The 24,404-nt window shown below is 45.2% G+C and overlaps 1 protein-coding gene across 1 annotated transcript in view; it reads right to left on the bottom strand.

Annotated features, from left to right (window-relative positions):
- tfg (trafficking from ER to golgi regulator) overlaps window positions 1-24,404 on the bottom strand; it is a 79,715-nt gene that overhangs the window by 28,147 nt on the left and 27,164 nt on the right. Inside the window, exon 4 of the mRNA XM_061234355.1 lies at window positions 3,496-3,642. Coding sequence (XP_061090339.1) covers window positions 3,496-3,642 — 147 coding nt within the window. The remainder of the gene's footprint in view (window positions 1-3,495; window positions 3,643-24,404) is intronic.

The raw sequence follows: 24,404 nt of genomic DNA, 5'->3' as shown, positions 1-24,404 counted from the left end.
GCAAGTCATTCTACCACTGAGGAACCAGAACGGAAAACAGGTGTGAACGTGCAGCTCGACCGCCAGGTGCACGTAGAGAGGGAACCATAAGGCGACCAGAGCTGGCAGACCGGAGTGGTCTAGCTGGGGAGTAGGGAGTGATCAAGGATTGTATGTAAGGTGGGGCAGTCCCATTAGCAGCCTGAAATGCCAACACTAGGGCCTTGAATCGGATGCGTGTGGCAATAGGAAGCCAGTGGAGGCCCATGAGAAGCGGGGTGACATGAGCCGACCTGGGCTGACTGGTGATCAGGCGGGCTGCAGCATTCTGGACCAGCTGGAGGGGCTTGATGGCACACGCTGGGAGACCAGCTAGGAGGGAGTTGCAGTAATCCAGGCGGGAAATGACGAGCGCCTGGACTAGGAGCTGGGTGGCTTTCTCCGTCAGGAGATGACGGATACGGCGTATATTATACAGAAAGAACCTGCAGGTTCTGGCAGTGGAGGATACTTGTGGAGCCAGGGTGAGGCAGTTATCAAGAGTCACCCCAAGATTCTTTGCCGTACGGGAGGAGGAAACTTCAAAGTCCTCAACAGTCAGTGAGAGGTCGATTGACGGAGAGGACTTAGCAGGGATGTAGAGAAGCTCAGTTTTGGCAAGGTTGAGCTTCAGGTGGTGGGAAGTCATCCACGCAGAGATATCAGCCAAGCAGGCAGAGATCTGTGTGGTGACTTGGGTATCGGGGGGGGAAGGAAATAAAGAGTTGGGTGTCATCGGCATAAGAATGATAAGAAAAGCCATGGGAAGAGATAACAGAACCAAGAGACATGGTGTATAGCGAGAAGAGGAGAGGACCAAGAACTGAGCCCTGCGGGACTCCAGTTTGTAGGGGGTGAGGGTCAGAGACTGAGCCCCTCCAAGTCACCTGGTAGGAGCGACCAGAGAGGTAGGAGGAAAACCAGTGCAGACCCTGTGACACCCATCCCAGACAGCGATGAGAGCAGAATCTCATGGTTGGCTGTATCGAAGGCGGCCGACAGGTCGAGGAAGATGAGGACAGAGGAGAGGGATTTGGCTTTAGCAGAGTGGAGTGCCTCAGTGACCGCGAGCAGGGCGGTCTCAGTGGAGTGGCCACTCTTGAAGCCAGACTGGTTGGGGTCATGGAGATTGTTCTCATATAGGTTAACACGAAGAAACAAATTAAGATCTAACAACGTGAGAAAGTGATTGATTTCTGAAGGAAAGCCCCACCTGCAATAAAACAAGCTCACTCCTCACAAAATATTTTTACCAAGCAATAGACCCCTTCACGGATGTCTTCGAAAATGTGTGATTACATCAAAAATGTATGGAGAGGGTGTTGGTTCTTTTTCTAATTAAGTTGGGTACAGAAAATGTCAGGCTGTTGCATTTATGGCTGTATGTGTGTATATGCAAGATTTCACAACCAAATATATGTATATATAGAGCAGTCCATAAGTACTTGGACAGTGACACGTTTCATTGTTTAGGCTCTGTAATCCAGCCCATTGGAATTTGAAATACAGCATCTTGCAGTATAGTCTCAGTAGTTCAGTTTGTGAAGTCTTCTGTGGACAGTGGTCACTGCCAAATTTATGCCTCGCACCTGAAGAATGTTTCAGATCTGTCAGACAGGTGCATGTCGTTTTTTCTTCATTATGGAGAGAATCATCGATTCAAGGTCTATTTGCTACCAGCCCCTTTGCAAGAGTTTATGGAGTGCTTTCACTTCTTAATGATGTTCCAAACAGTTCATTTTAGTAAGCATATTTCTTTCCTAGCCTCATAAAGGCTTCACTGGCATAACTCTGGTCATGTTGACAAACACCAACAAATCCAAAGGCAATTAAAAGCCTTTTGATATCAATACATATAATTGTATATATTGTTGTAAATAGCTTTACTGTCGTGATTGTTGGTTCTCGTTCGTAATTCACGTGGTTGCCTTAGATGTATTTTCTGGCTAACAGTAGCTGACTAGCCTGGCAACCCATACCATGGAGCGGATACCAGTGACGTAACTTGGCCAGCAGTGTTCGCTTTTTGTTAGCATAAATAATTATTTCGGTTGGAAAGTGGCATCGGAATTCAGTGGACCCAGTGCCACTTAGAGAAATGTGTCCAGATAAAAATGTCCAAGTGTTAAACGCCAGCTTAAAGGCATAGTATGCAGGATTTACACCTAGAAAATATAAAACAAACATGCCCAGTTATTACTATGATATACTGACAATCTGAGTATGTGTTAATTTCAGCCCGATACCTTGCCCGTCTACTTGTATTTGCTTCTGGGAGTGGGCTTCTTTTATTTTTGTAAAGTATCTCAAAAGCATGTGACCAATACTCTGAATTGATACGTTCTATGATCCAATAGAAGGATGGCAAGAGGAGACGTGTATGGATTAGCTACTACAGTGGTGAGCTGGGTTTGCGAGAGATTAGCCTTGGTGGATATCCATTAAGCAAGTAGCTGCCTAGCATGTGGTAACATTACATATGTAGAAGACCATGTCAGGTTCCACTTCTGTCAGCCAAGAACAGAAAGCTGAGGCTGCAGTGGGCACAAGCTCACCAAAACTAGACAGTTGAAGACAGGAAAAACATAGTTGGGTGGTCACAATGTACCCATCTTCTAATGGCTATTTCCAGCATGTCACAAAGCAAGTAGTCTCAAACTGGTTTTATGAACATGACAATGAATTCAATGTTCTTCAGTGGTCTTCCCAGTCACTGGATCTGAATCCAATAGAACACCTTTGGAATGTGGTAGTACAGGAGATTCGCAGCATGTATGTACAGCTAATTCTAAATTTGCAGACACTGAATGATGAAATCATGTCAACATGGAACAGAATCTCAAAGGATTGTTTTCAACAGCTTGTGGAATCCATGCCACGAAGAATTGAGGATGTTTTGAGGGCAAAAGGAGGCTCTACTGAAGAGTGGTATTGATGTCCCTAATAAAGTGCTCAGTGAGTGTATTTGTACCAGATGTAGCATTCAGAAAGCTACTGAATTAAATCTGATACTCATAAAACCTCAACAGACATCAATAGCAAGGAACAATCATTAAAATACAATTTAGCTCATGTGCAATGAATATGGCGTCACATTTGGAGCCAGGGAGTTCCCCCTTATAACAGTGTGCTTCCCGCACAGCCATTTTCCCTCACAGGGACAGTAGCTTTACATTGGAATGTACACAGCCATGTGCTGGAAGAGATAAAATGCCCAATTAGATTACACTTCAAGGCAGAGGAAACTATACACGTCCATGCGGGAGACGCCGATACCCAGTTTTGTTTGCATGCATTTGTGCATTGTTCGTAAGTGTATATAGTGCGAGTGTGAGCATGAGTGTATATACTGTGTATGTACGACTGTAGGAGGGAACAAGGACAGTATGTGCATGTGCACAATGTATGCAGTACGAGTGCATGAGTAAAGTGTGTGTACATGTGTATACGTGGATGACAGACATGTTGAATCCGTACCGCTGTCAGGCTCACTGGCAGTAAATCCAGGCTCAGCCGGAGGCTCAAGGCTGTCCAGCAGGCTGTTGACTTTGTTCCTCAGCTCAATCAGCTCCCTCCTCAGGTACTTCACCTGGCTGGACTCCAATGGTCTTGGCTGTCCATTTACTGCAACGACAAGTCAACATTCACCGTCAACATACATACTGCAGGGAGAAAGAGGAAAATGCAGTAATCACGCTGAAAACAAGCAAAATGGTGAATAGTGTCCCCCACCCCATGCAATACCGTCACCTCTGATTTCATTGGGTGACTTGAAATTCATGAATTATTCATTCATTTGTCATGTGGCATTGGCTGAATAATTTAAGCCAGCAGCCATACCATCATGAACCCTGACTCTGTGGTCATTAAAGATCCCTTGACACTCTTTGCAAAGAGTAGGGGTTCCCAGGTGTCTTGGCTAAATTCCCAACCTGCCAACCCCAGCCAAAAAAAATGCTCTCATCCTCTCCTCCTCAGCTGATATGTGGTGAGCATTCTGGCACAAAATTGCCCAGGTGGGTGCTACACATCATTGGTGGTTGAGGCGAGTTTGCCCCTCATCACTGTAAGGCACTTTGTGTCACCAGCTGGTGAGAAAAGCGCTACATAAATGCAAGGAATTATTCTTAGAATTATGATGAATTCAGCAAAGCTTTTAATGGATAAACAGTAGACTAACTTGAAGTAGACCGCTACAATTACACAACACTGTTCTGAAAAAAGTCAAACCTAGTAGTTTACATCACAGCCAACATCACTATCTTTATTCAGCAGACGGTCCGACTCAGATCGGTTTGCAAGTCGCTCTGCATACAGTATGCCAATTTACTCTGCATTCTGCAATTTTGCCTGATTAATCTGAGAAATACAGATCAAACAACATTCCCAGACCAGCATCTAAGCAGGGAATAAAAAACCGTCATGAAGCAGGATCACTGATTTAGCTTGATAAATTCACAGAGCAATAGTTTGCATTGAAGGATATTGGTTTGGTGTGACACCAACATCAAGATATATATACATATATACTGACGACAGCCTCCCGTTTCCAGTCCCATGAATTCCTATGGGAGCTACTTAATGGCACGAGAAGCCAATTCACAGAGGTAGCCAAATCGGACTATCGGGCTTTTGGCAGCAGAGGAGAACCTGAACTGAAGGATCACGGCATACATCAGTAAACGCAGAGCAATGACATGAGCCACAGGTACGCGCAGTGAGAATTGACAAAGTGAAAACTCTCTGACAAACTGTTCTGTACGGAGTCTAGCTACTGGATTTTATACGAGAATACAACTTTATTAATAAAGTTTTTATCTTTGTAACTGACAGGTTTATCATCGCCATCACGATCAACTTAACCAGCACCATAATGTATTGTCCCAAAAATATAGAAAATTATATTAAGCTATTCTCATTATTTATTTTTTATTTATTTATTCATTCATTCATGTTGGCCTATTTATTTTTCATATTTGATTAATCTTCATCATCATCAGCACCATTATCAGAAATATTATAACTAAGAACATTTTTTAATAACAGTAGGCTATTACTAGCAATATCAAAATAACATCAAAACAATAGGCTATGTTACTGAATGTGGATTCATGTAATCATCGCTTTCTCAGGCTGAGAAGAGATCTGTGCAGGGAACTCTCTCTCAACTCTTTTCAGTGTATCAGTCGATCACGGCCTCATATTCGTTCATTCGTAGTTTTGAATCAACTTCAATGGGGAAATTTGCTTTTTGGCACCAGAGGCTTACAGAGTTTGCGAGCTTCTCAGATAAACGCGAACCCTGGCCCTGGTTACTGTATTAGCTAATACGGTTACATTCTTACTTTTCTAAATCTTAAACAGTTCATCTCGCTGATTAAGATTACGCTTGTATTCTTTTTTTTTGGCCAGGAAAACACTATAAAAAATGCTCATGAGTTATGGAAATTACACATTTTACATGTCTTGTTACAGTATATAAATATCCTTAGCTACTAAGATAACGTTACATGTACAATAGCGCGAGCAAGCCACTCCAAGCCAAGAACATTGAATCAAAATGAAAGCTAGATATAGCAAACTATAATAATGTAATTTATTCCTGGTTAAATCTTGGCAGCGTACAGTATATATCTTGCTTTTATAAACCAGTGTGTTTGATAGAACTACTGTATGTTGGTAGTTATGTAATGAATATAAGTTGTAGCTAAGATTGATCGAAGTCTAAGATTGATTGAAGTTACTGTACAAGCATGATATGAAGATCAAGCCAAGCACTGCAGCAAAAACGGTCAATGAGCACGTAGATCAGCCATTTCATGACGGTGAAGCTAAATAAAGAATAAATATTTTAACATGAAATAAATAAATGACTTGTGTAAGGCAGACATTATTGAAAATGGTTCATGCTGAGCTGTAACCTGTAGGTCAAGCTGAAAAATCTAATCAAATCAAATCAAAACCACTGAGTTCTGAATCACCTGTGTCTTGGAGAATTCTGGGGGGAAACTTTATCTTACCAAATTAATTCTGGTTCCAATGCCCTCAGGAAGGCCACAGGGTTTGAGGAAGGATCTGAGGTGGAGGAACCACAGGACCGAAAGGATGGGCTAATGGAATGATGAGACGGGCTGTTCCATCCAGGTGAGTGGGAACAACATGGCACACCCTCCCGCCCTACAAGTGATGCCATGGATGTCACGCAAATCACTGCAGACCCCACCCACTTCTATGGGAGCTGGCCACCGAGTATAGACCAGGAGCCTCATTAATAATGGTGTGCAGAAAATGTGCACAGCACTTTCCCTGTAGATTTTGGGTTTTAGAAAAATAAACTTGATGTTAAAACTATGAGCCATGCACATGCAAATGTATGAGTCTGTGGGAATCGCTGACTCCGATGGCAAAGTACTAAAATACAGATGTCCAACAGAGCAGTTTGACTAATTTCTTGTTTTCACTCATATCCCTTTTGAAGAGGTAGGCTACTGTCCATTCTGTGTTTTTGGTGTTATACTGAACATCCATATTTAAGCATCCAGACCATCCAAAACAATAACAGTTGTTCCCTAAAGTTACATACTCTAAATAGCCAGTAGTCTACTTATAAATGTCGACAAACAGACATGCAAAAGTCATGGTAATCGTAATACCATGACAAATTTGGTTAATAATTACCGACATATGAAAGTTATGCTGGTATTTTATGGAGTTACGATTAGTCACTTTCCAATTTGATAACAATTCAATGTCAAACTGCACAATGTTATTTTAACAACTCTTTATTGGGGTTTTTCTGAGTTAAACAAACAAACATACATACAATATTTCAAGTATTAAGAAGACATAAAACAAAGACTGGGCAGAAATAAACATTAAAATGCAAGAGTGTAGCATTCTATGTCCTGCAAATAAGTGGGCTGTTTCACAGAGGAGTAACTTATTTGTAGCAAATTCAGCCCAAATACAGACAACAGAGATAAAAGAAGAGAAAAATAAATAAATAAATAATAATAATAAAAAATAATTTAAAAAATAAAATTTAAAAAATACAAAAAAAGGAAAGAGGAAAAGAAAGTGGATGTCAAGTAAGTCGGTAGTGCTTTCATATTTGAAACAGGCTAGTTTGGGGGAAGGGTCGACTAATCTTTGTTAAAGTGATCGATAAAGGGTTGCCAGATCCGGTAAAATTTGTCTTCACATCCTCTCAATGAGAATTTTATTTCTTCCAAATGCAAGTGTTGCATAACATCTCTCATAAGGTTAGAGCAAGTTGGAGGTTGAGCTTGCTTCCAGTTTAATAATGTCAGTCTGCGTGCTAGAAGGCATATAAATGTCATCATATTATATTGAGAGATGGATAGCACGACACCATGTTCTTTAACACCAAAGACTGCCATCAATGGATTAGGATCGATCACTCTTCCTATGATGTCCGAAAAAGATTGGAAAAGTCTTTGCCAGTATGTTGTTGAACTTGGGCAGTCCCAGAACATATGGGCTAGTGATGCTGGTGACTGTCCACATCTATCACATGCAGGGTTTATATTCTTATACATTTTACAAACGCTTTTCCTTTGAAAAGTGTAATCGATGTAACACTTTAAACTGCAAGAGCCCATGTCTCGCGCAAACCGAGGAGGAGTGTATCAATGTCAGAGCTTTCAACCAAAGTTAATCCGTGATGGCCACTCCTAGGTCATTTATCCAGGCTGTTTTCAGATAATCCAGAGAGGTGGTGCAATTTAGACATGAAAGTGTATTATAAATAGTGGAAATGCGTTCTTTTGTTAGCGGATTTGACAAAAATATAGAATCCATTGGTGAACTGTCTGGGATGTTGGGGAAGGACGGAGTGTTTGTGTTTGACAAAGTCTCGCAGCTGCAAAAATCTAAAATGATCCGAGTGGGGCAAATCAAGTTCAGTTTGTAGCTGTTGGAATGATGGAAATATATCCTCAATAAAAACATCTTGAAAGGAGCCGCGGTGGCGCAACAGGCTAAGACGCAGCAGACTCGCGGTTGCAGTTCTCTGCTGTTGCACACCGGGGACCGGGGTTCGATTCTCGGTCCTGCCAAAAGCCAAGTTTGGCTGGCTCACGTGGAGCAGCAATAATTGGCTCGCTGCTCCAGAGGGAGGGACTTGGCAGGGTTAGTAAATCACCGCACAAAACAAGCACCTCGGGCGCCTCGGAATCACGGTTACAGCTTGGGAGGCGAGACGGCTTGAAGAAGGCGTGTCGCTCTCCCCTTGGCCACCGAGGGACGGGGTGTGGGCGGTGTATCTAATACTAGCTCTAATTGAATCAGACGGGGTCCAATTGGCTACCAAATTGGGAGAAAAAGGGAAAAAAATCGGATAAAAATTATTATAAAAAAAAAAAGAGGAGAGTAGAGCCGATAAGGAAGTTGGGGAGCAACATTTCCCCTCAATATGGAGCCAGGCAGGCATTTGATGTTGAGTCCAAAAGGAGAGTGCCCGTAAATTGCATGCCCAATAGTACAGTGTTTGAAATGGGGTAGTCCCATTCTGCCCTCCGTCTTGGGTCTTTGTAGGAAATCTTTCCTTATTCGGGGGGTCTTTTTATTCCAAATAAATTTGGAGGTTAATTTATCCAGATTCTTGAAAAAAGTGTTATTGATGAAAATTGGAATGCTTTGAAAGAGGAACAAAAATTTCGGAAGGGTGTTCATTTTAATTATATTAATTTGGCCAGCCAGTGAAATAGGAAGATTCGACCACTTAACAAAATCTTGTTCTGTACAATCAAGAAGTCCTGCAAAGTTTTGTTTGAATAAATTAGAGGAGGTTTTGGTAATAGTCACCCCTAGGTAGCGAAACTGACTTGCTACATAGAATGGGAAGGAGCTAAATGCTTGTCGCTGGGCACTAGCATTGATGGGAAATAAAACACTTTTGGAAAGCTTGTACCCTGAAACCTTGCCAAAACCTTCTAAGATAGATAGGATACTAGGAATGGATGATGAAGGGTTGGAAATGTACAACAATAAATCATCCACGTATAACAACACCCTATGTTCCCCTTCTCCCCTGTTGATACCAGTGTAACTATTTGAAGTATGTAAAGAAATAGCGAGTGGCTCAATAGCCAGAGCGAAAAGAAGCGGAGAGAGAGGACATCCTTGTCTAGTGGAGCGGCTTAAAGGGAAATATTCGGATCTAAACTCGTTCGTATGAACAGAGGCCAAAGGCGAGGCATAAAGTAATCTTATCCAGGAAATGAATTTTGTTCCAAATCCAAATTTCGACAGGGTCGAGAAGAGAAAGTCCCACCTTTTCTGCGTCGAGAGATGTGAGCACCTTAGGACTATGTGGGTTTGAGCTGGAAGAATAAATAATGTTCAACAAACGCCTAAGACTAAAAAATAAATGTCTATCTTTAATAAAACCTGTTTGGTTAGAGGATATCACTGTTGGGAGCACTTTCTCCAATCGTGTAGCTAGAATCTTGGCTAACAATTTTACATCTACATCCAGAAGGCTCACCGGTCTGTATGAACTTGGATTGAGCCGGTCTTTTTCTTTTTTAAGAAGTAAAGAAATGCTAGCTTGATAAAATGTTGGTGGCAGGGAACCTGTTCTGAGAGATTCATTAAATACTTGAAGTAACAAAGGAGAAATAAGTTCTGTAAATGCTTTGTAAAATTCTGCCGTGTACCCGTCTGGGCCCGGAGTTTTCGAGCTTTGTAAATTACGTATAGCTTGTTGTATTTCTTCCAGGGTAATCGCTTCCTCGAGTTGCCCCCTATCTTCCCGATTTATGGAAGGTATATCTAATTTGTTGAGAAAATCATCAATGAATTTAGGATCGCCGGCCGAATCTGTAGAATATAAAAACGATTTAAATTCATCATTAATTTCTTGTTGGTTTATCGTTATTTGTCCAGAACTAGTACGAATCTTTGTGATTAATCTAGAAGCAGCTGATTCTCTGATTTGAAGTGCTAGAACTTTGCTTGCCTTTTCGGCATGTTCATAGCATCTGTGACGGGCTCGTGTCATCAAAGTAGTTGTCTCTGAAGTAGAAAGAAGATTGAACTCAGTTTGGAGGGAGACCCTTTCTTTGTACAGTTCGGGTGAGGGAGAGACTGCGTATTGTCGATCAAGATTAAGAATTTTATCAGACAAAGTATTTCGCTGCTCAATTCTCACTCGCATGACCGATACTTTTAGAGAAATAATCTGCCCGCGAACATAAGCCTTTAGGGCTTCCCAGAGTGTGCTTTTAGAAACATCTGGTGTATCATTTGTCGAGAGATAGAACTGTATTTGGGATTTTATATCCTGAACCAAACCTTTGCTAGATAATAGCGAGTTATCAAATCTCCAGGTTTTGGGCATGTGCTTGTTAAGAAATGTCAATTTAAAAACAAGGAGGCTATGATCGGATAACACAATCGTTTCATAATCACAGTGTCTCACTAAAGAGAGAAATTTAAAGTCAATGAGAAAATAATCAATCCTTGTGAAGGTGTGGTGAACGGGTGAAAAAAATGAGTATTTACGCTGGTGTGGGTACATAAATCACCAGGGATCTGTTATTTTACACGTATCCATGAATTAATTTATCACTTTCGCTGATTTAGTAAAAGCCTGTGTCCTGTCCGATGATCTATCTAGCCTTGGGTTGAGGACAAAATTGAAATCGCCACCTAAAATCAGTTGGTGGGTGTAGAGTGGCCAAAAAAGAAGAGATAAACTGCTCATCCTCATGATTGGGAGCATAAATACTGACTAAGATCACCGGGATGTTTTTAAAGCTTGCCAGTGACTATAACATATCTGCCATGTAGATCTGGGATGATATCAGATGATATAAAGGGAGGAATCTCCGAGGAATCGCCACCTTAACGTGGTGGAGGGGTTTGTGTGTCCCGGTGATCCTGGGAGCTAGGTTGTCGGGGGCACTGTTAGCCCCCAGTAGGGTCTCCCAAGGCAAATTGGTCCCGGGGGAGGGGCCGAACTAAGAGCGATTCAAAGACTCCCATGATATAGCCACACAAAGACCCAGTTACCTCGCCCGGAAAAGGGAAACCGGGGCCCCCTGCTGGAGCCAGACCCGGGAGGGGAGCTCGTCGGCGAGCATCTGGTGGCCGGGCCTTATCCCATGGGGCCCGGCCGGGCACAGCCCAAACTGGTCACGTGGGGTCGCCGCCCTGTGGGCTCACCACCTGCAGGGGTCGGCATCGGAGTCGGGTGCTTTGCCCAACGGGCAGTAGGCAAAGGCGGGGATCCGGGCGTGCTGATCCTCGGCGTCGCAGACTGGTTCTGGGGACGTGGAACGTCACCTCTCTGGTGGGGAAGGAACCGGAGCTAGTGCGGGAGGCGGAGCGGTACCAACTAGATATAGTTGGGCTCACCTCCACGCACAGTACTGGTTCCGGAACCAAACTCCTGGAGAGGGGCCGGACTCTGTTCTTTTCTGGAGTTGCTCAAGGTGAGAGGCGCCGGGCGGGTGTGGGGATACTCACAAGCCACCGGCTGAGCGCCACTGTGTTGGAGTTCCACCCGGGGAACGAGAGGGTCGCCTCTCTGCGACTACGTGTCGCTGGGGGGAAGGCTCTGACTGTCATTTGTGCTTATGCACCAAATGGCAGTTCAGAGTATCCGGCCTTCTTGGAGTCACTGGGCGGCATCCTGGAAAGGGTGCCACCCGGAGACTCCATAGTTCTGCTGGGCGACTTCAACGCTCACGTGGGCAATGGCGGAGAAACCTGGAGGGGGGTGATTGAGAGGAACGGCCTGCCTGATCTGAACCCAAGCGGTGTTTTGTTATTGGACTTCTGTGCTGGTCATGGATTGTCGATAACAAACACCATGTTCGAGCATAGAGTAGCTCATAAGTGTACTTGGTACCAGAGCACCTTAGGCCAAAGATCGATGATCGACTTTGTGGTCGTATCATCAGACCTGCGGCCGTATGTCTTGGACACTCGGGTGAAGAGAGGAGCAGAGCTGTCAACTGATCACCACCTGGTGGTGAGTTGGATCAAGTGGCCGGGGAGGGTGCCGGACAGACCCGGTAAACCCAAACGTGTAGTGAGGGTGAACTGGGAACGTCTGGCGGAGGCCCCTGTTCGCGAGGTCTTCAACTCCCACCTCCGGAAGAACTTCTCACGCATCCCGGGGGAAGCTGGGGACATGGAGTCCGAGTGGGCCATGTTCAAAGCCTCCATTGCAGAGGCGGCAAGCAGGAGCTGTGGCCAGAAGGTCATCGGTGCCTGTCGGGGCGGCAACCCAAGAACCCGCTGGTGGACACCAGCGGTGAGGGAGGCCGTCATACTGAAGAAGGAGGCCTTTCGGGCTTGGCTGGCCCGGGGGTCCCCTGAAGCAGCAGACAGGTACCGGGTGGCCAGAAGGGCTGCGGCTTCGGCAGTCGCTGAAGCAAAAACCCGGGTATGGGAGGAGTTCGGGGAGGCTATGGAGAAGGACTTTCGGTTGGCCTCGAGGAAGTTCTGGCAAACCATCCGACGACTCAGAAAGGGAAAGCAGGGCTTGTCTCAGGCTGTTTTCAGCAGGGGAGGAGAACTGCTGACCCGGACTGGGGATATTGTCGGGCGGTGGAAAGAGCACTTCGAGGAGCTCCTGAACCCGAACAACACGTCCTCTGTGGAAGAGGCAGAGCCTGAAGACTCGGGGGAATCTGCACCTATATCCCTGGCGGAAGTTGCTGAGGTAGTCAAAAAGCTCCTCAGTGGCAAGTCGCCGGGTGTAGATGAGATTCGCCCTGAGATGCTGAAGGCTCTGGACATTGTTGGGCTGTCTTGGCTGACACGCCTCTTCAGTGTCGCGTGGAGGTCGGGGACAGTACCTGTAGAGTGGCAGACCGGGGTGGTGGTCCCCATTTTCAAGAAGGGGGACCGGAGGGTGTGCTCCAATTACCGGGGTATCACACTCCTCAGCCTCCCTGGGAAAGCTTACTCTAGGGTACTGGAAAGGAGGCGCCGACCGACGGTCGAACCTCGGATTCAGGAGGAGCAATGTGGCTTCCGTCCTGGCCGTGGAACGGTGGACCAGTTCTTTACCTTGGCAGGGTTGCTGGCGGGGTCATGGGAGTTTGCCCATTCAGTCCACATGTGCTTTGTGGACTTGGAGAAGGCTTTCGACCGTGTCCCCCGGGGAACCCTGTGGGGTGTACTGCGGGAGTATGGGGTACCGGGGCCATTGTTACGAGCCATCAGGTCCCTGTATAACCAAAGTGAGAGCTGTGTCCGCATTCTCGGCACAAAGTCAAGCACGTTTTCCGCCAAGGTTGCCCCTTGTCACCGGTCCTGTTTGTGGTATTCATGGACAGGATCTCAAGGCGCAGCCGAGGTGAGGAGTGTGTCCGGTTTGGTGACCTCAGAATCGCATCTCTGCTTTTTGCGGATGATGTGGTTCTGCTGGCTTCATCGGACCGTGACCTTCAGCACGCACTGGAGCGGTTTGCAGCCGAGTGTGAAGCGGCCGGGATGAGAGTCAGCACCTCCAAGTCCGAGGCCATGGTTCTCTGCCGGAAAACGGTTGGGAACGAGTCTTTGCCCCAAGTGAAGGAGTTCAAGTATCTCGGGGTCTTGTTCACGAGTGAGGGTAGAAGGGAGCGTGAGATCGACAGGCGGATTGGTGCAGCGTCAGCAGTAATGCGGGCGTTGCACCGGACCGTTGTGGTGAAGAGGGAGCTGAGCCGGAAGGCGAAGCTCTCGATTTACTGGTCGATCTACGTCCCAACCCTCACCTATGGTCACGAGCTTTGGGTAGTGACCGAAAGAACGAGATCGCGTATACAAGCGGCCGAAATGAGCTTCCTCCGTAGGGTGGCCGGGCTCAGCCTTAGAGATAGGGTGAGGAGCTCGGACATCCGGAGGGAGCTCGGAGTAGAGCCAGGAAGGAGCCAATTGAGGTGGTTCGGGCATCTGATCAGGATGCCTCCCGGGCACCTCCCTTTGGAGGTTTTCGGGGCTCGTCCAACTGGGCGGAGACCCCGAGGGAGACCCAGAGCCCGCTGGAGAGATTATATATCTCTCCTGGCCAGGGAACGCCTCGGGATCCCCCAGGAGGAGCTAGAATGTGTTGCTGGGGAGAGGGACGCCTGGAATACCCGGCTTTGCCTACTGCCCCCGCGACCCGACTCCGGATAAGCGGGTGATGATGGATGGATGGATGGATGGATGGATAAAGGGAACATTCTTACTAATAATTATAGCAGTACCTCTGGATTTGGAATTAAAATGGGAGTGAAATACCTGGCCAACCCAGTTTTTTTTGCGCAGGAGAGTGTGATTCTGATTTTTCAAATGTGTCTCCTGCAGGAAGGCAATGTCTGTCCCCAACCTCCTAAGATGAGCAAATATATTTTCACGCTTCACTGCCCCATTCAGACCCTTACAGTTCCATGTGGTAAATTGCACCAGACTTTCACCCTTTGTTTCATTAATACTAGCCATAATATAAGTTGGAAGAAGATAAAGGAAAAGCACTAAGCATGTGTACTGACATCCATAGAGATTTAAGAAGAAACAAAAAGACTGCAAAAACACAAACAACCCCGCAAGAACATACCCCCAACCCCTCTCCACCTTTCCCCAACTGAAAGGCGTAGAAGAAAGACTTCTGCAGGTAACTAAACTTTCTCTGTCTAAGACACATTCGGTTAGACTGCAATGTGCACAATTTAGCTTGTAGCTCCCTAACTACAGAAATATATAACCCGCAAACCAAATGTAACTGTATAATTTAAAAACATTTAGTGCAACTCAAAATGACCAAAAGCTGGTAGAAACGGTGGTAGTTTCATTTAACATGAAGTATGGGGGGGATTCAATAATAATAATAATAATAATAATAATGATGATAATAAAAGAGTAACCACCATCTCTAACATTGATTATAACAATAATACCAGCATTAGTGAGAGTGAAATGTGACATATTCATCACGGCAAAACCATAACAAAGAGAGGAGAGGGAGACCTATAATTCCCCCTCCTCCCTTAATATACTTAACCAGTCTTACCCGATCCCCACCTCTCTCATTGTGGCGCACCCAACTGTGGTGGGCGGACTTTCCATGTAAACAAAAATAGCAGCCTCTGCAGGCTTCAGTTTATTAACTGATAGTCTTATCCACGCAGCGTCAATGTGTGCGCACATCACAAAAATAAAACATCAAAACCATCTTTCCTCAAATTTTTGCAGAAACAAATATAACAGTTTGTCCACACCGAAAATAGAGACAAAGAGAGAGGGGAGAAGGAGAGAGAAAAAAATAAATATATATATATATATATATATATATACATACACACACACACACACACACACACACATATATATATATACACATATACATATATATATATACACATATACATACATATATATATACATACACATACACCCACACATACACATACATATAAAACTGCCGCATTTACGCTCTCATTTATCATTCAGTCAGGCTTATCACAGTGATTAACAATATCCTTAGATCCGCTCAGCTCTTTGTATCACCATAACATCCATTTATCACTCAATAACATACCTTGTGCAATCTGCATTTGATATTAACTGTTGATATAACATTGGTGATAGTAGGCACCCGGTGTTAGCATCAACTCATGCCGTTCGGCTGCGTTTTGTATTGAAAACTTATTAGCTCAACAGCTAGCCGCCAGCCAGCTGAGTGTTTTGCCAGAGTTTATCAGCCATCCTGATTCTTCTTCTTCTTGTTATAGAACTCCTCAGCAACTTTGGGAGTGTCGAATGAGTACCTGATGCCATTCAGGGTGAGTGTAAACCTGGCTGGATAATACAGACTGTAGTCTATTTTGGCTTCTCGTAGCTTTGCCTTCACCGGGTTGAATGCGGCGCGTAGCTTGCCCACCTCTGGGCTCACGTCTGGGAAGATGTGCACCGGGGTCCTCTGTAGGTTAGGCGGCCTATACTTTTAGACAGACCAAGAATTGTCTCCCTGTCAGAATAGTAATGTAGGCGAATAACCATAGCACGAGGCGTCTCTCCTCTTTTGGGTTTTGGCGCCAGTGATCTGTGTGCGTGATCAATAATCACCGGGGCCTCGAAGTTGTTCTCCCCCAGCACCTCAGGGAAGAAAGCGGCGGCAAACTTTGTAGGTTGCCCGGCTTCGGCTCCCTCCTCAATGCCGATCAGCCTCAGGTTTTGTCTCCGGCTCCGGTTTTCGAGGTCCATGCATTTTTCCTGTAGTTTTTTGTATTCTTTTCCTATCGAGTCCTGGGTTTCTTCAAGTGCTCCGACTCGATCCATGGTGTCACTCAAAGTTTTGCCCATTTCCGACTGCTCTCTGGAAACTTCGATGTGTGCCGCTCGGAGCGAAGATAGCTCGCTTGCTAGCTCAGAGCGAATGCTGCATATGTCTGCTTTGGTTTCTTCGTGGAGAGATAAGAAGTCTTGTTTAATCTCTTTGCGAAGATTGGCTATTTCAGATTTAATGTCACTAAGCACTGCCTTTCGTGATACTTGCAGCTCGGTTCTCAGCACGCTGAGGGAGATAATCGGCTCTGTTTTGTCCGCCATTTTGAGACACTCAGACGAAGTCACGGTTACAAAAAGCGGTGTTTTAGTCCATCTTTTTTTTTTGCGTAAAGTTCGATTCATGCCACGTTCCGCTGCCTGGTCGGGTTAAAACTGGAGTTGCCACTCAAAATAAATGTTTGGTCGAGTTGAAATAGATAAATTAGCTAAATAAAGACGGAGCTTTCCCTCGTTGCGTCTACTCCATCCCGCGATCCACGTGCTCCATCGCACATGTTATTTTAAACCGGCAAATATTCGATGAAAGATTTCATATTTCTTATTTCTCTTTTTAATAGATTTTCATTTTTTTATCCAACGTTAGTTAAAGTTTATTGCTAAGGCAGCCTGCCTTAACTATAAACCACTGCGGGAAACACTGAATATGCTAAATGCTGTGTTATAAATCCATATACATCCATTCACCATTCATTTTTCACTCCCCTCTGAATTAGGCTGAATTTGAATTTTGAGCACACGAAGACTGACACAGCGACTGACAGCCTGACAGTTGCTCCCAACTCATTGAATGAAAAACCTGCCTTATTCGTACACAATTGGCAATTGAAGGGGATGGGACGAAATATAGTACGGAATTTTGAGATACAAAAACGTGACTATATGTGCTGAAAAATGTATCTCTAAATAAACTGCGTTTCATTTTCCATTACACCATTTGTACACTAGAGGAAGTACTGCCTCTCGGCAAAATTTCCCAAATGTGTACACAAGACGAAGGGCTAACTTTACAGTCAACATGGACACTGAGATGGAAACTGAGGATGCTTCACCTGGATATAAATCATTAGTGTGGTGGTTCTTTGGGTTTCCAGTGCTAAAATTAAACGGTAATAGAGTCATTGACAAGACAAACACAGCATGTAAGCTATGCAAAGCCATAATCCCGTACACCACGTCCAACACCACAAATATGAATCACCATCTTCAATGGCACCACAAAGATACATTAAAGCAGAACCCAGCACAGAAACTACCTAAAGGACAGACAACACTTAAACAATCATTTTCACCAGCTCTACTGTGCGCAATCAAGAGATAACCAAATCCAATGGCAAGTACATGGCTCACGACCTCTAAACAAAACGTGACAGAGAGATTGAAGAATGGCGACTGCATCTCCCTCACCACTGACGGTTGGACGTCCTGTGCCACCCAGAGCTACATCACCATCACAGCTCACATCATCAATGACAACTGGAAGATGGGAAGTTTTGTTCTGCAAACTTGCCAGCTATGCGAATCGCACACCGGAGTGAACATCCAAAGTCTTGAAATCAGCGGTTGCAGAATGGGAGTTGGAAAGGGCAAATAACACCATTGCTGTTGTTGCAGACAACGCGCGTAATATGGACATCACAGTGAGTGAAGGTGGTCTCTGACCCCATATGAAGTGTTAAGCGCACACTAAATCTAGCTACCCAGTGAGGCTTGCAGGTAACCCGCATCAGTTGCCTCCTTGGCCGTGTGTGAAGAGTCACAGCGTTCTTCCATAGGAGTTCCACAGCCACCACAGGTTGTTGATATATAGATTTTCCTGAAGAAAAACTTGTCGATATCCTAGGCCAGGCTAGAGATGGAAATAGTGTAGGAAGCAGTGTCCCTGTTCGTGTTCAACTGGTTAGAATTGTCCAGCCAAACTTTTAGCTTGCACTGTAACAAGCCATTGTAAAAACATTGTCCTGAACATTTTATTTTATTTTAAGGAATAAATAAGTATTATTGTTTACTCATTCACACCTTTTCATCTTGTTTTATTTATGATATCATATCGTGACTATCGTATCGTGAACCCAGTATCGAGAAGCGCATTGTATTGTGAGCTGAGTATAAATGGTTGCAAGACTGAACGTTTGGGTTAGGACGCATCCAGAACAAAAACAAAGACATGTGGGATTGCGTTATGACACTTACGTTTTAAGAACTTATGTTGCATGTTACAAAAGAAGGGATGCAGCCGCGGTGGTGCAACAGGCTAAGACGCAGCAGACTTGCGGTTGCAGTTGGCTGCAGTTGCACACCGGGGATCGGGGTTCGATTCTCGGTCCTGCCAAAAAGCCAAAAAGCTCATGTGGAGCAGCAATAATTGGCTCGCTGCTCCAGAGGGAGGGACTTGGCAGGGTTAGTAGATCGCCGCACAAACAAGCACCTCGAGCGCCTCGGAATCATGGTCACGACTTGAGATGAGACGAGACAGCTTGAAGAAGGCGTGTCGCTCACCTCTCGGCCGCCGAGGGACGGGGTGTGTGTGTGGGCGGTGTATCTAATACTAGCTCTAATTGAATCAGACGGGGTCCAATTGGCTACCAAATTGGGAGAAAAAAGGGGAAAAAATTGGATAAAAATATTTATTAAAAAAAATAAATAAAAAAAAAGGGATGTTATAATATTGATATAGCCTATTACACAGAATTAAATTCCTCCTGTATATACTATAAAGGGAAAGTAGCAAAGTTATGTATTATCTTCAGTTGGCCAGGGAGTGGTTGCTGTGTTCTCTTCCTTATATAATATTCTCGCAAAAATACAATTGGTGGAAAACATCCTTTTACAGTTTAGAGTTTTTCTGCCAAAGCGGATGTAAAAATGAATCAAAGGTAGATAGAGGGGTGCGTAAAATACTGCTATTGCATCAAGATTCCTTAATGTTTTGACAGCCCTTTCCAGGCATTGCCCTTGCACACTTCTAAAAACCTGACATCTCCTAGCCTGCCACCATGGTCACCATGACAACCAACAGTGGCACGTGAGGCTCCAAAGGTGGCGTCCCAGGCAACAGGTGGCCGTGTAGGGTTTTTGGCTTCTTTTTTTTGGTTTTGGTTTTCCTTTTTCTTTCCTTTTTCCTCTTGTGCCGTTTTGCTTAAATAAAACCCATATTACCTAATGAACAAAATTACTTGAATGAAGAACAGCAGAAACAGATACTGTATTAGGAATACTGGGTAAGGCCTCCTTTCACTCTCAAAACAGCCACAATTCCGTGTGGCATGGATTCCAAAAACACTCATTTGAGATTCTTGTTCCATATTGACATGATTGCATCACACAATTTCAGCAGATTTTAGCTGCACATTCATGCTGTGAGTCTCCCATTCTACCACATCTCAAAATTGTTAGATTGAATTCAGATCTGGTGACTGGGCAGGCCACTGAAACACACACAATTCACTGTCATGTTCATGAAACCAGCTTGAGACTACTTTTGTTCTACGACATGGTGCATTATCACACTGGAAGTAGCCATTAGAAGATCGGTACATTGTGGCCATGAAGTGCGATCATTGATTGGTATTAACAAGCCCAAAGTGTGCCAAAAAAAACACCACTGCCACCAGCCTGGACTGCTGACACAAGGCAGGTCGGGGTCCATGGATTCACGCTATTGGCGCCAAATTCTGACCCTACCATCTGTATGCCTCAGCAGAAATGGAGATTCCTCAGACTGGGTTACACTTTCCAGTCTTCCACTGTCCAGTTTTGGAGAGCCCTCTGCAGCCTCAGCTTTCTGTTCTTGGCTGACAGAAGTGGAACCCAATGTGGTCTTCCGCTGTTATAGCCCGTCCACATCAAGGTTCGACATGTTAAGCGGTTCTGATCACCACAATTGTACAGAGTGGTTATCTGAGTTAGCACAGCCTTTCTTGCACTAGTCATCAACCAGGTGTTTCCATCCGCAAAACTGCCTCTCACTGTTTTTTGTTTTTCCACACCGTTCTGAGTAAACTCTTAACCTGGGTTTGATCGAACCCCAGGGGGTTCGATAAAAGCATAGGTATATATTTTATTTTCCAATAAAATATATACCTATGTTTTGAAGAAATCATATTAAATTTTTCCAATTACGAAGGGTTCGGTGAATGCACCGATGAAGCTTGCAGGGTTCAGTACCTCCAATAAGGTTAAGAACCACTGCTCTAGAGACTATTGTGCATGAGATCAGCAGTTACAGAAAAACTCACACGATTGGCTGATTAGACAAGCACATGAATGACACTTCAATATTTGTTATATCGTCATACACGTTATTGCCATCGGAATATTTAACCACGTAATCGCTTATTTTTCTCATATCGTGCAGGCCTAATATATAGTGTGCTCCAGAAGTATCAGCACCCCTCACTGACAATGCAGACAAAAAAATAAACTATACAATTGAGAAACTCAAAATGTCAATGTGAAAAATACTGTACGTTAAAATTCAAAGACTCCATGACATAGCCACACAAGTACCCAGGTACCTCGCCCGGGAAAGGGAAACCAGGGCTCCCTCCTGGAGCCAGACCCGGGAGGGGAGCTCGTCGGTGGCCGGGCCTTATCCCATGGGCACAGCCTGAATTGGGAACGTGGGGTCGCCGCCCCGTGGGCTCAACACCTGCAGGGGCCGGGATTGGAGTCGGGTGCTTTGCAAAATAGGCGGTGGGCAAAGGCAGGGATCCGGGCGTGCTGATCCCCGGCGTCGCAGACTGGCTCTGGGGACATGAAATGTCACCTCTCAGGCAGGGAAGGAACTGGAGCTCGTTCGGGAGGCGGAGTGGTACCAACTAGATATAGTTGGGCTCACCTCCACGCACACCTCCGGACCAAACCCCTGGAGAGGGGCTGGACTCTATTCTGTTCCGGAGTTGCCCAGGGTGAGAGGCGCCGGGTGGGTGTGGAGATACTCACAAGCCACTGGCTGAGCACCACTGTGTTGGAGATTCACCCGGGGAACGAGAGGGTCGCCTCTTTGCGACTACGTGTCGCTGGGGGTAAAGCTCTGACTGTCGTTTGTGCTTATGCACCAAGCGGCAGTTCAGAGTACATCCGGCCTTCTTGGAGTCACTGGGGAGCATCCTGGAAAGGGTGCCGCCCAGGGACTCCATAGTTCTGCTGGGTGACTTCAACAGTCACGTGGGCAATGATGGAGAAACCTGGAACGGGGTGATTGGGAGGAACAGCCTGCCTGATCTTAACCCAAGTGGTGCCTTGTTATTGGACTTATGTGCTGGCCATGGATTGTCCATAACGAACACCATGTTCGAGCATAGGGTGGCTCATAAGTGTACTAGGTACCAGAGCACCTTAGGCACCTTAGATCGATGATCGACTTTGTGGTCATATCGTCAGCTCTGCAGCCGTATGTCTTGCACACTCAGCAGAGCTGTCAACTGAAGGTCATAGGTGCGTGTCATGGCGGCAACCCTATAACCCTCGTGAGGGAGGCCGTCAAACTGAAGAAGGAGGCCTTTTGGGCTTGGCTGGCCCGGGGGATCTCCTGAAGCGAGTGTCCAGTTTGGTGACATCAGAATTGCATCTCTGCTTTTTGCAGATGACGTGGTTCTGCTGGCTTCATTGGGCCGTGACCTTTAGCACGCACTGGAGCAGTTTGCAGCCGTGTGTGAAGCGGCCAGAATGAGAGTCAGCACCTCCAAGTCCGAGGCCATGGTTCTCTGCCGGAATGAGCTACTGCCCAAGTGAAGGAGGTCAAGTATCTCGGGGTCTTCACAAGTGAGGGAAAAAGGGAGCGTGAGATCGACAGGTGGATCGGTGCAGCCTCAGCAGTAATGCGGGCATTGTGCCGGACTGTCGTGGTGAAGAGGGAGCTGAGCCGAAAGGCAAAGCTCTCGATTTACCGGTCGATCTACACCTCACCTCAATTGGCTAATTTTGACGCAAAGGAGCATCTCATTCCGGGCACGTCCATTCGGAGACCCTGAGGTAGATCCAGAACCCGCTGGAGAGATTATATAGATTATACGCCTCGGGATCCCCCAGGAGGAGCTGGAATGCGTCACTGGGGAGATGGACGCCTGGAATACCCTGCTCAGCCTACTGCCACCGTGACCCAACTGGATAAGCGGGTGATAATGGATGGATGGATGTTAAAATCAAAAGGTGATCATTCTTTGTGAGGGCTGCCAAGCTCTGGAATTCACACCTTGTTAACATTAGACAGTTGAAAGCTTTAAGTCACTTTCAGTTGTGTGTTGTGTGAATTAGTTTTTCATCTGATGTTATTATTAATTGTATTTCATGGTGTATTTCAATATTCTGGGTTTGAATCCCCGTCGGCCGGGGCCTCTCTGTGCGGAGTTTGCATGTTCTCCCTGTGTCTGCGTGGGTTTCCTCCGGGTACTCCGGTTTCCTCCCACAGTCCAAAGACATGCAGGTTAGGCTGATTGGAGAGTCTAAATTGCCCATAGGTATGAGTGTGTGAGTGAATGGTGTGTGCCCTGCGATGGACTGGCGACCTGTCCAGGGTGTATTCCTGTCTTTCGCCCAATGTATGCTGGGAAGGGCTCCAGCCCCCTTGCGACCCTGTTCAGGATAAGCGGGTTCAGATAATGGATGGATTTCAATATTCTCCTTTTCAATATAGGTCTATGCTTTGTTGAACAAATTTTACCTAGTGGTACTTGGGGTAATTTCTTTCTTCTATCATTTTGAGAAGGGCTTTGAGCACCATGTTCTGAAAAGCGATAAATAAATTATCAACATCATCTGGAAAAATGCAGCAGAGCTTCCACTAATCCTAGACACCATTCACATCAAAGTGGAAAAAATGGTGTAAAAAAACTTTTTGGAGCCAACTGATGCAATCTGAATGGGAGGGAGGAGAGATCTGGGATGTGTTCACTGTGGTCATACTCATAGATGGACGTCACACATCCAAACAGTCTCTAGAAAGAGGCTCTACCAGGCCTGATGCTGTACTACTCATGATTGCAACATTCAGTTTACTGGCTTTCCTGCAATCTGTACAACCCAATTTAACCCAAAGATAAACCATTCAAAACTGATAGTAATATGCAACTAAACATAGGTAATCATTGCATTCAATTACTTTCATTTTGCAAATTTTATTTAAAAAGATTTACAGCGAGAAAAGTTATTTTCAGCAACAGTGTCAGACCTGGCTTCACAGACCAGTGCAGGTAAGTGTAGTATCAATTAAGCACTAAATGTAAGAGAGCAACCTAGAGCTGGAATACATAGAACTAGAAGTTACTTCAGTATAGTGACAAACGCAGCATTACATTGGCTCTTACTAAAATTAAACCTGGCTTAATCATGACAACAGCAACGCTATCTCACTCCACACCCGATGAGATGGCAGTCATAATAGAAGACATTTTTGACACTGATTTCAATATGAATTTCCACTTGTCAAATGTAGACTATTCTACATTGTTTAACATTTATCTGAAGTCAACAATGCTCTGGAATGCACCTTCCTTAAAATAGAAATTGTATATCAATGGGACCTCCCTAGAAAAATAAAGGATAATTTTTTTTATTTTTAATCAGGACATTTCATAGGACTGTCAGTTCCTGGAACAAGGCCTTGCCAAAAGCAGTGACCCCCTTTTCAGCATAACAATGAACAGTTGCCCCTGGGACCAAGACACAGGGCAGAATGAAAAACCAGCTGGCAGTAAAATCCTCGACCCCCCCCCCCCCCCCCCCTCAATTTCTGTAGCAGGGTGCTTCCTGTGAGGAGGCAGGACCAAGCCGGATCACACGTGCCTCTGCAGGCCAAGCCCACGTGAGGTCAACACGTGCCGGCCCTCTTTTTTTAAGATATATTTTTCCTAGGCTTTTTTTTAATTTTTTTTTTATTTTTACATTGCTTCTTCTAATAGTAACAGGAACAGTGTGGGTCATAATTGAGAACAGAGTAAAGTAGAGACAGGGCAGGAAATGACATCATCTGCCAGGGGAGAAGGAGAGGCTGAGGAAAGAAGGTGGGGGTGTTTAGGGGTGCTTTCTGGAAAGTTAGAAGTGCATGCAAAAACTGTGCAGTAATTCAAACCAGATTTTTCTAACTCATGTGAGATGCC

Source organism: Conger conger, chromosome 3, assembly GCF_963514075.1.
Source record: "Conger conger chromosome 3, fConCon1.1, whole genome shotgun sequence".
NCBI classification, from domain to species: Eukaryota; Metazoa; Chordata; class Actinopteri; order Anguilliformes; family Congridae; genus Conger; species Conger conger.
Note: the sequence above shows the minus strand (reverse complement) of the source record. Positions and strands in the feature narration are given on the sequence as shown.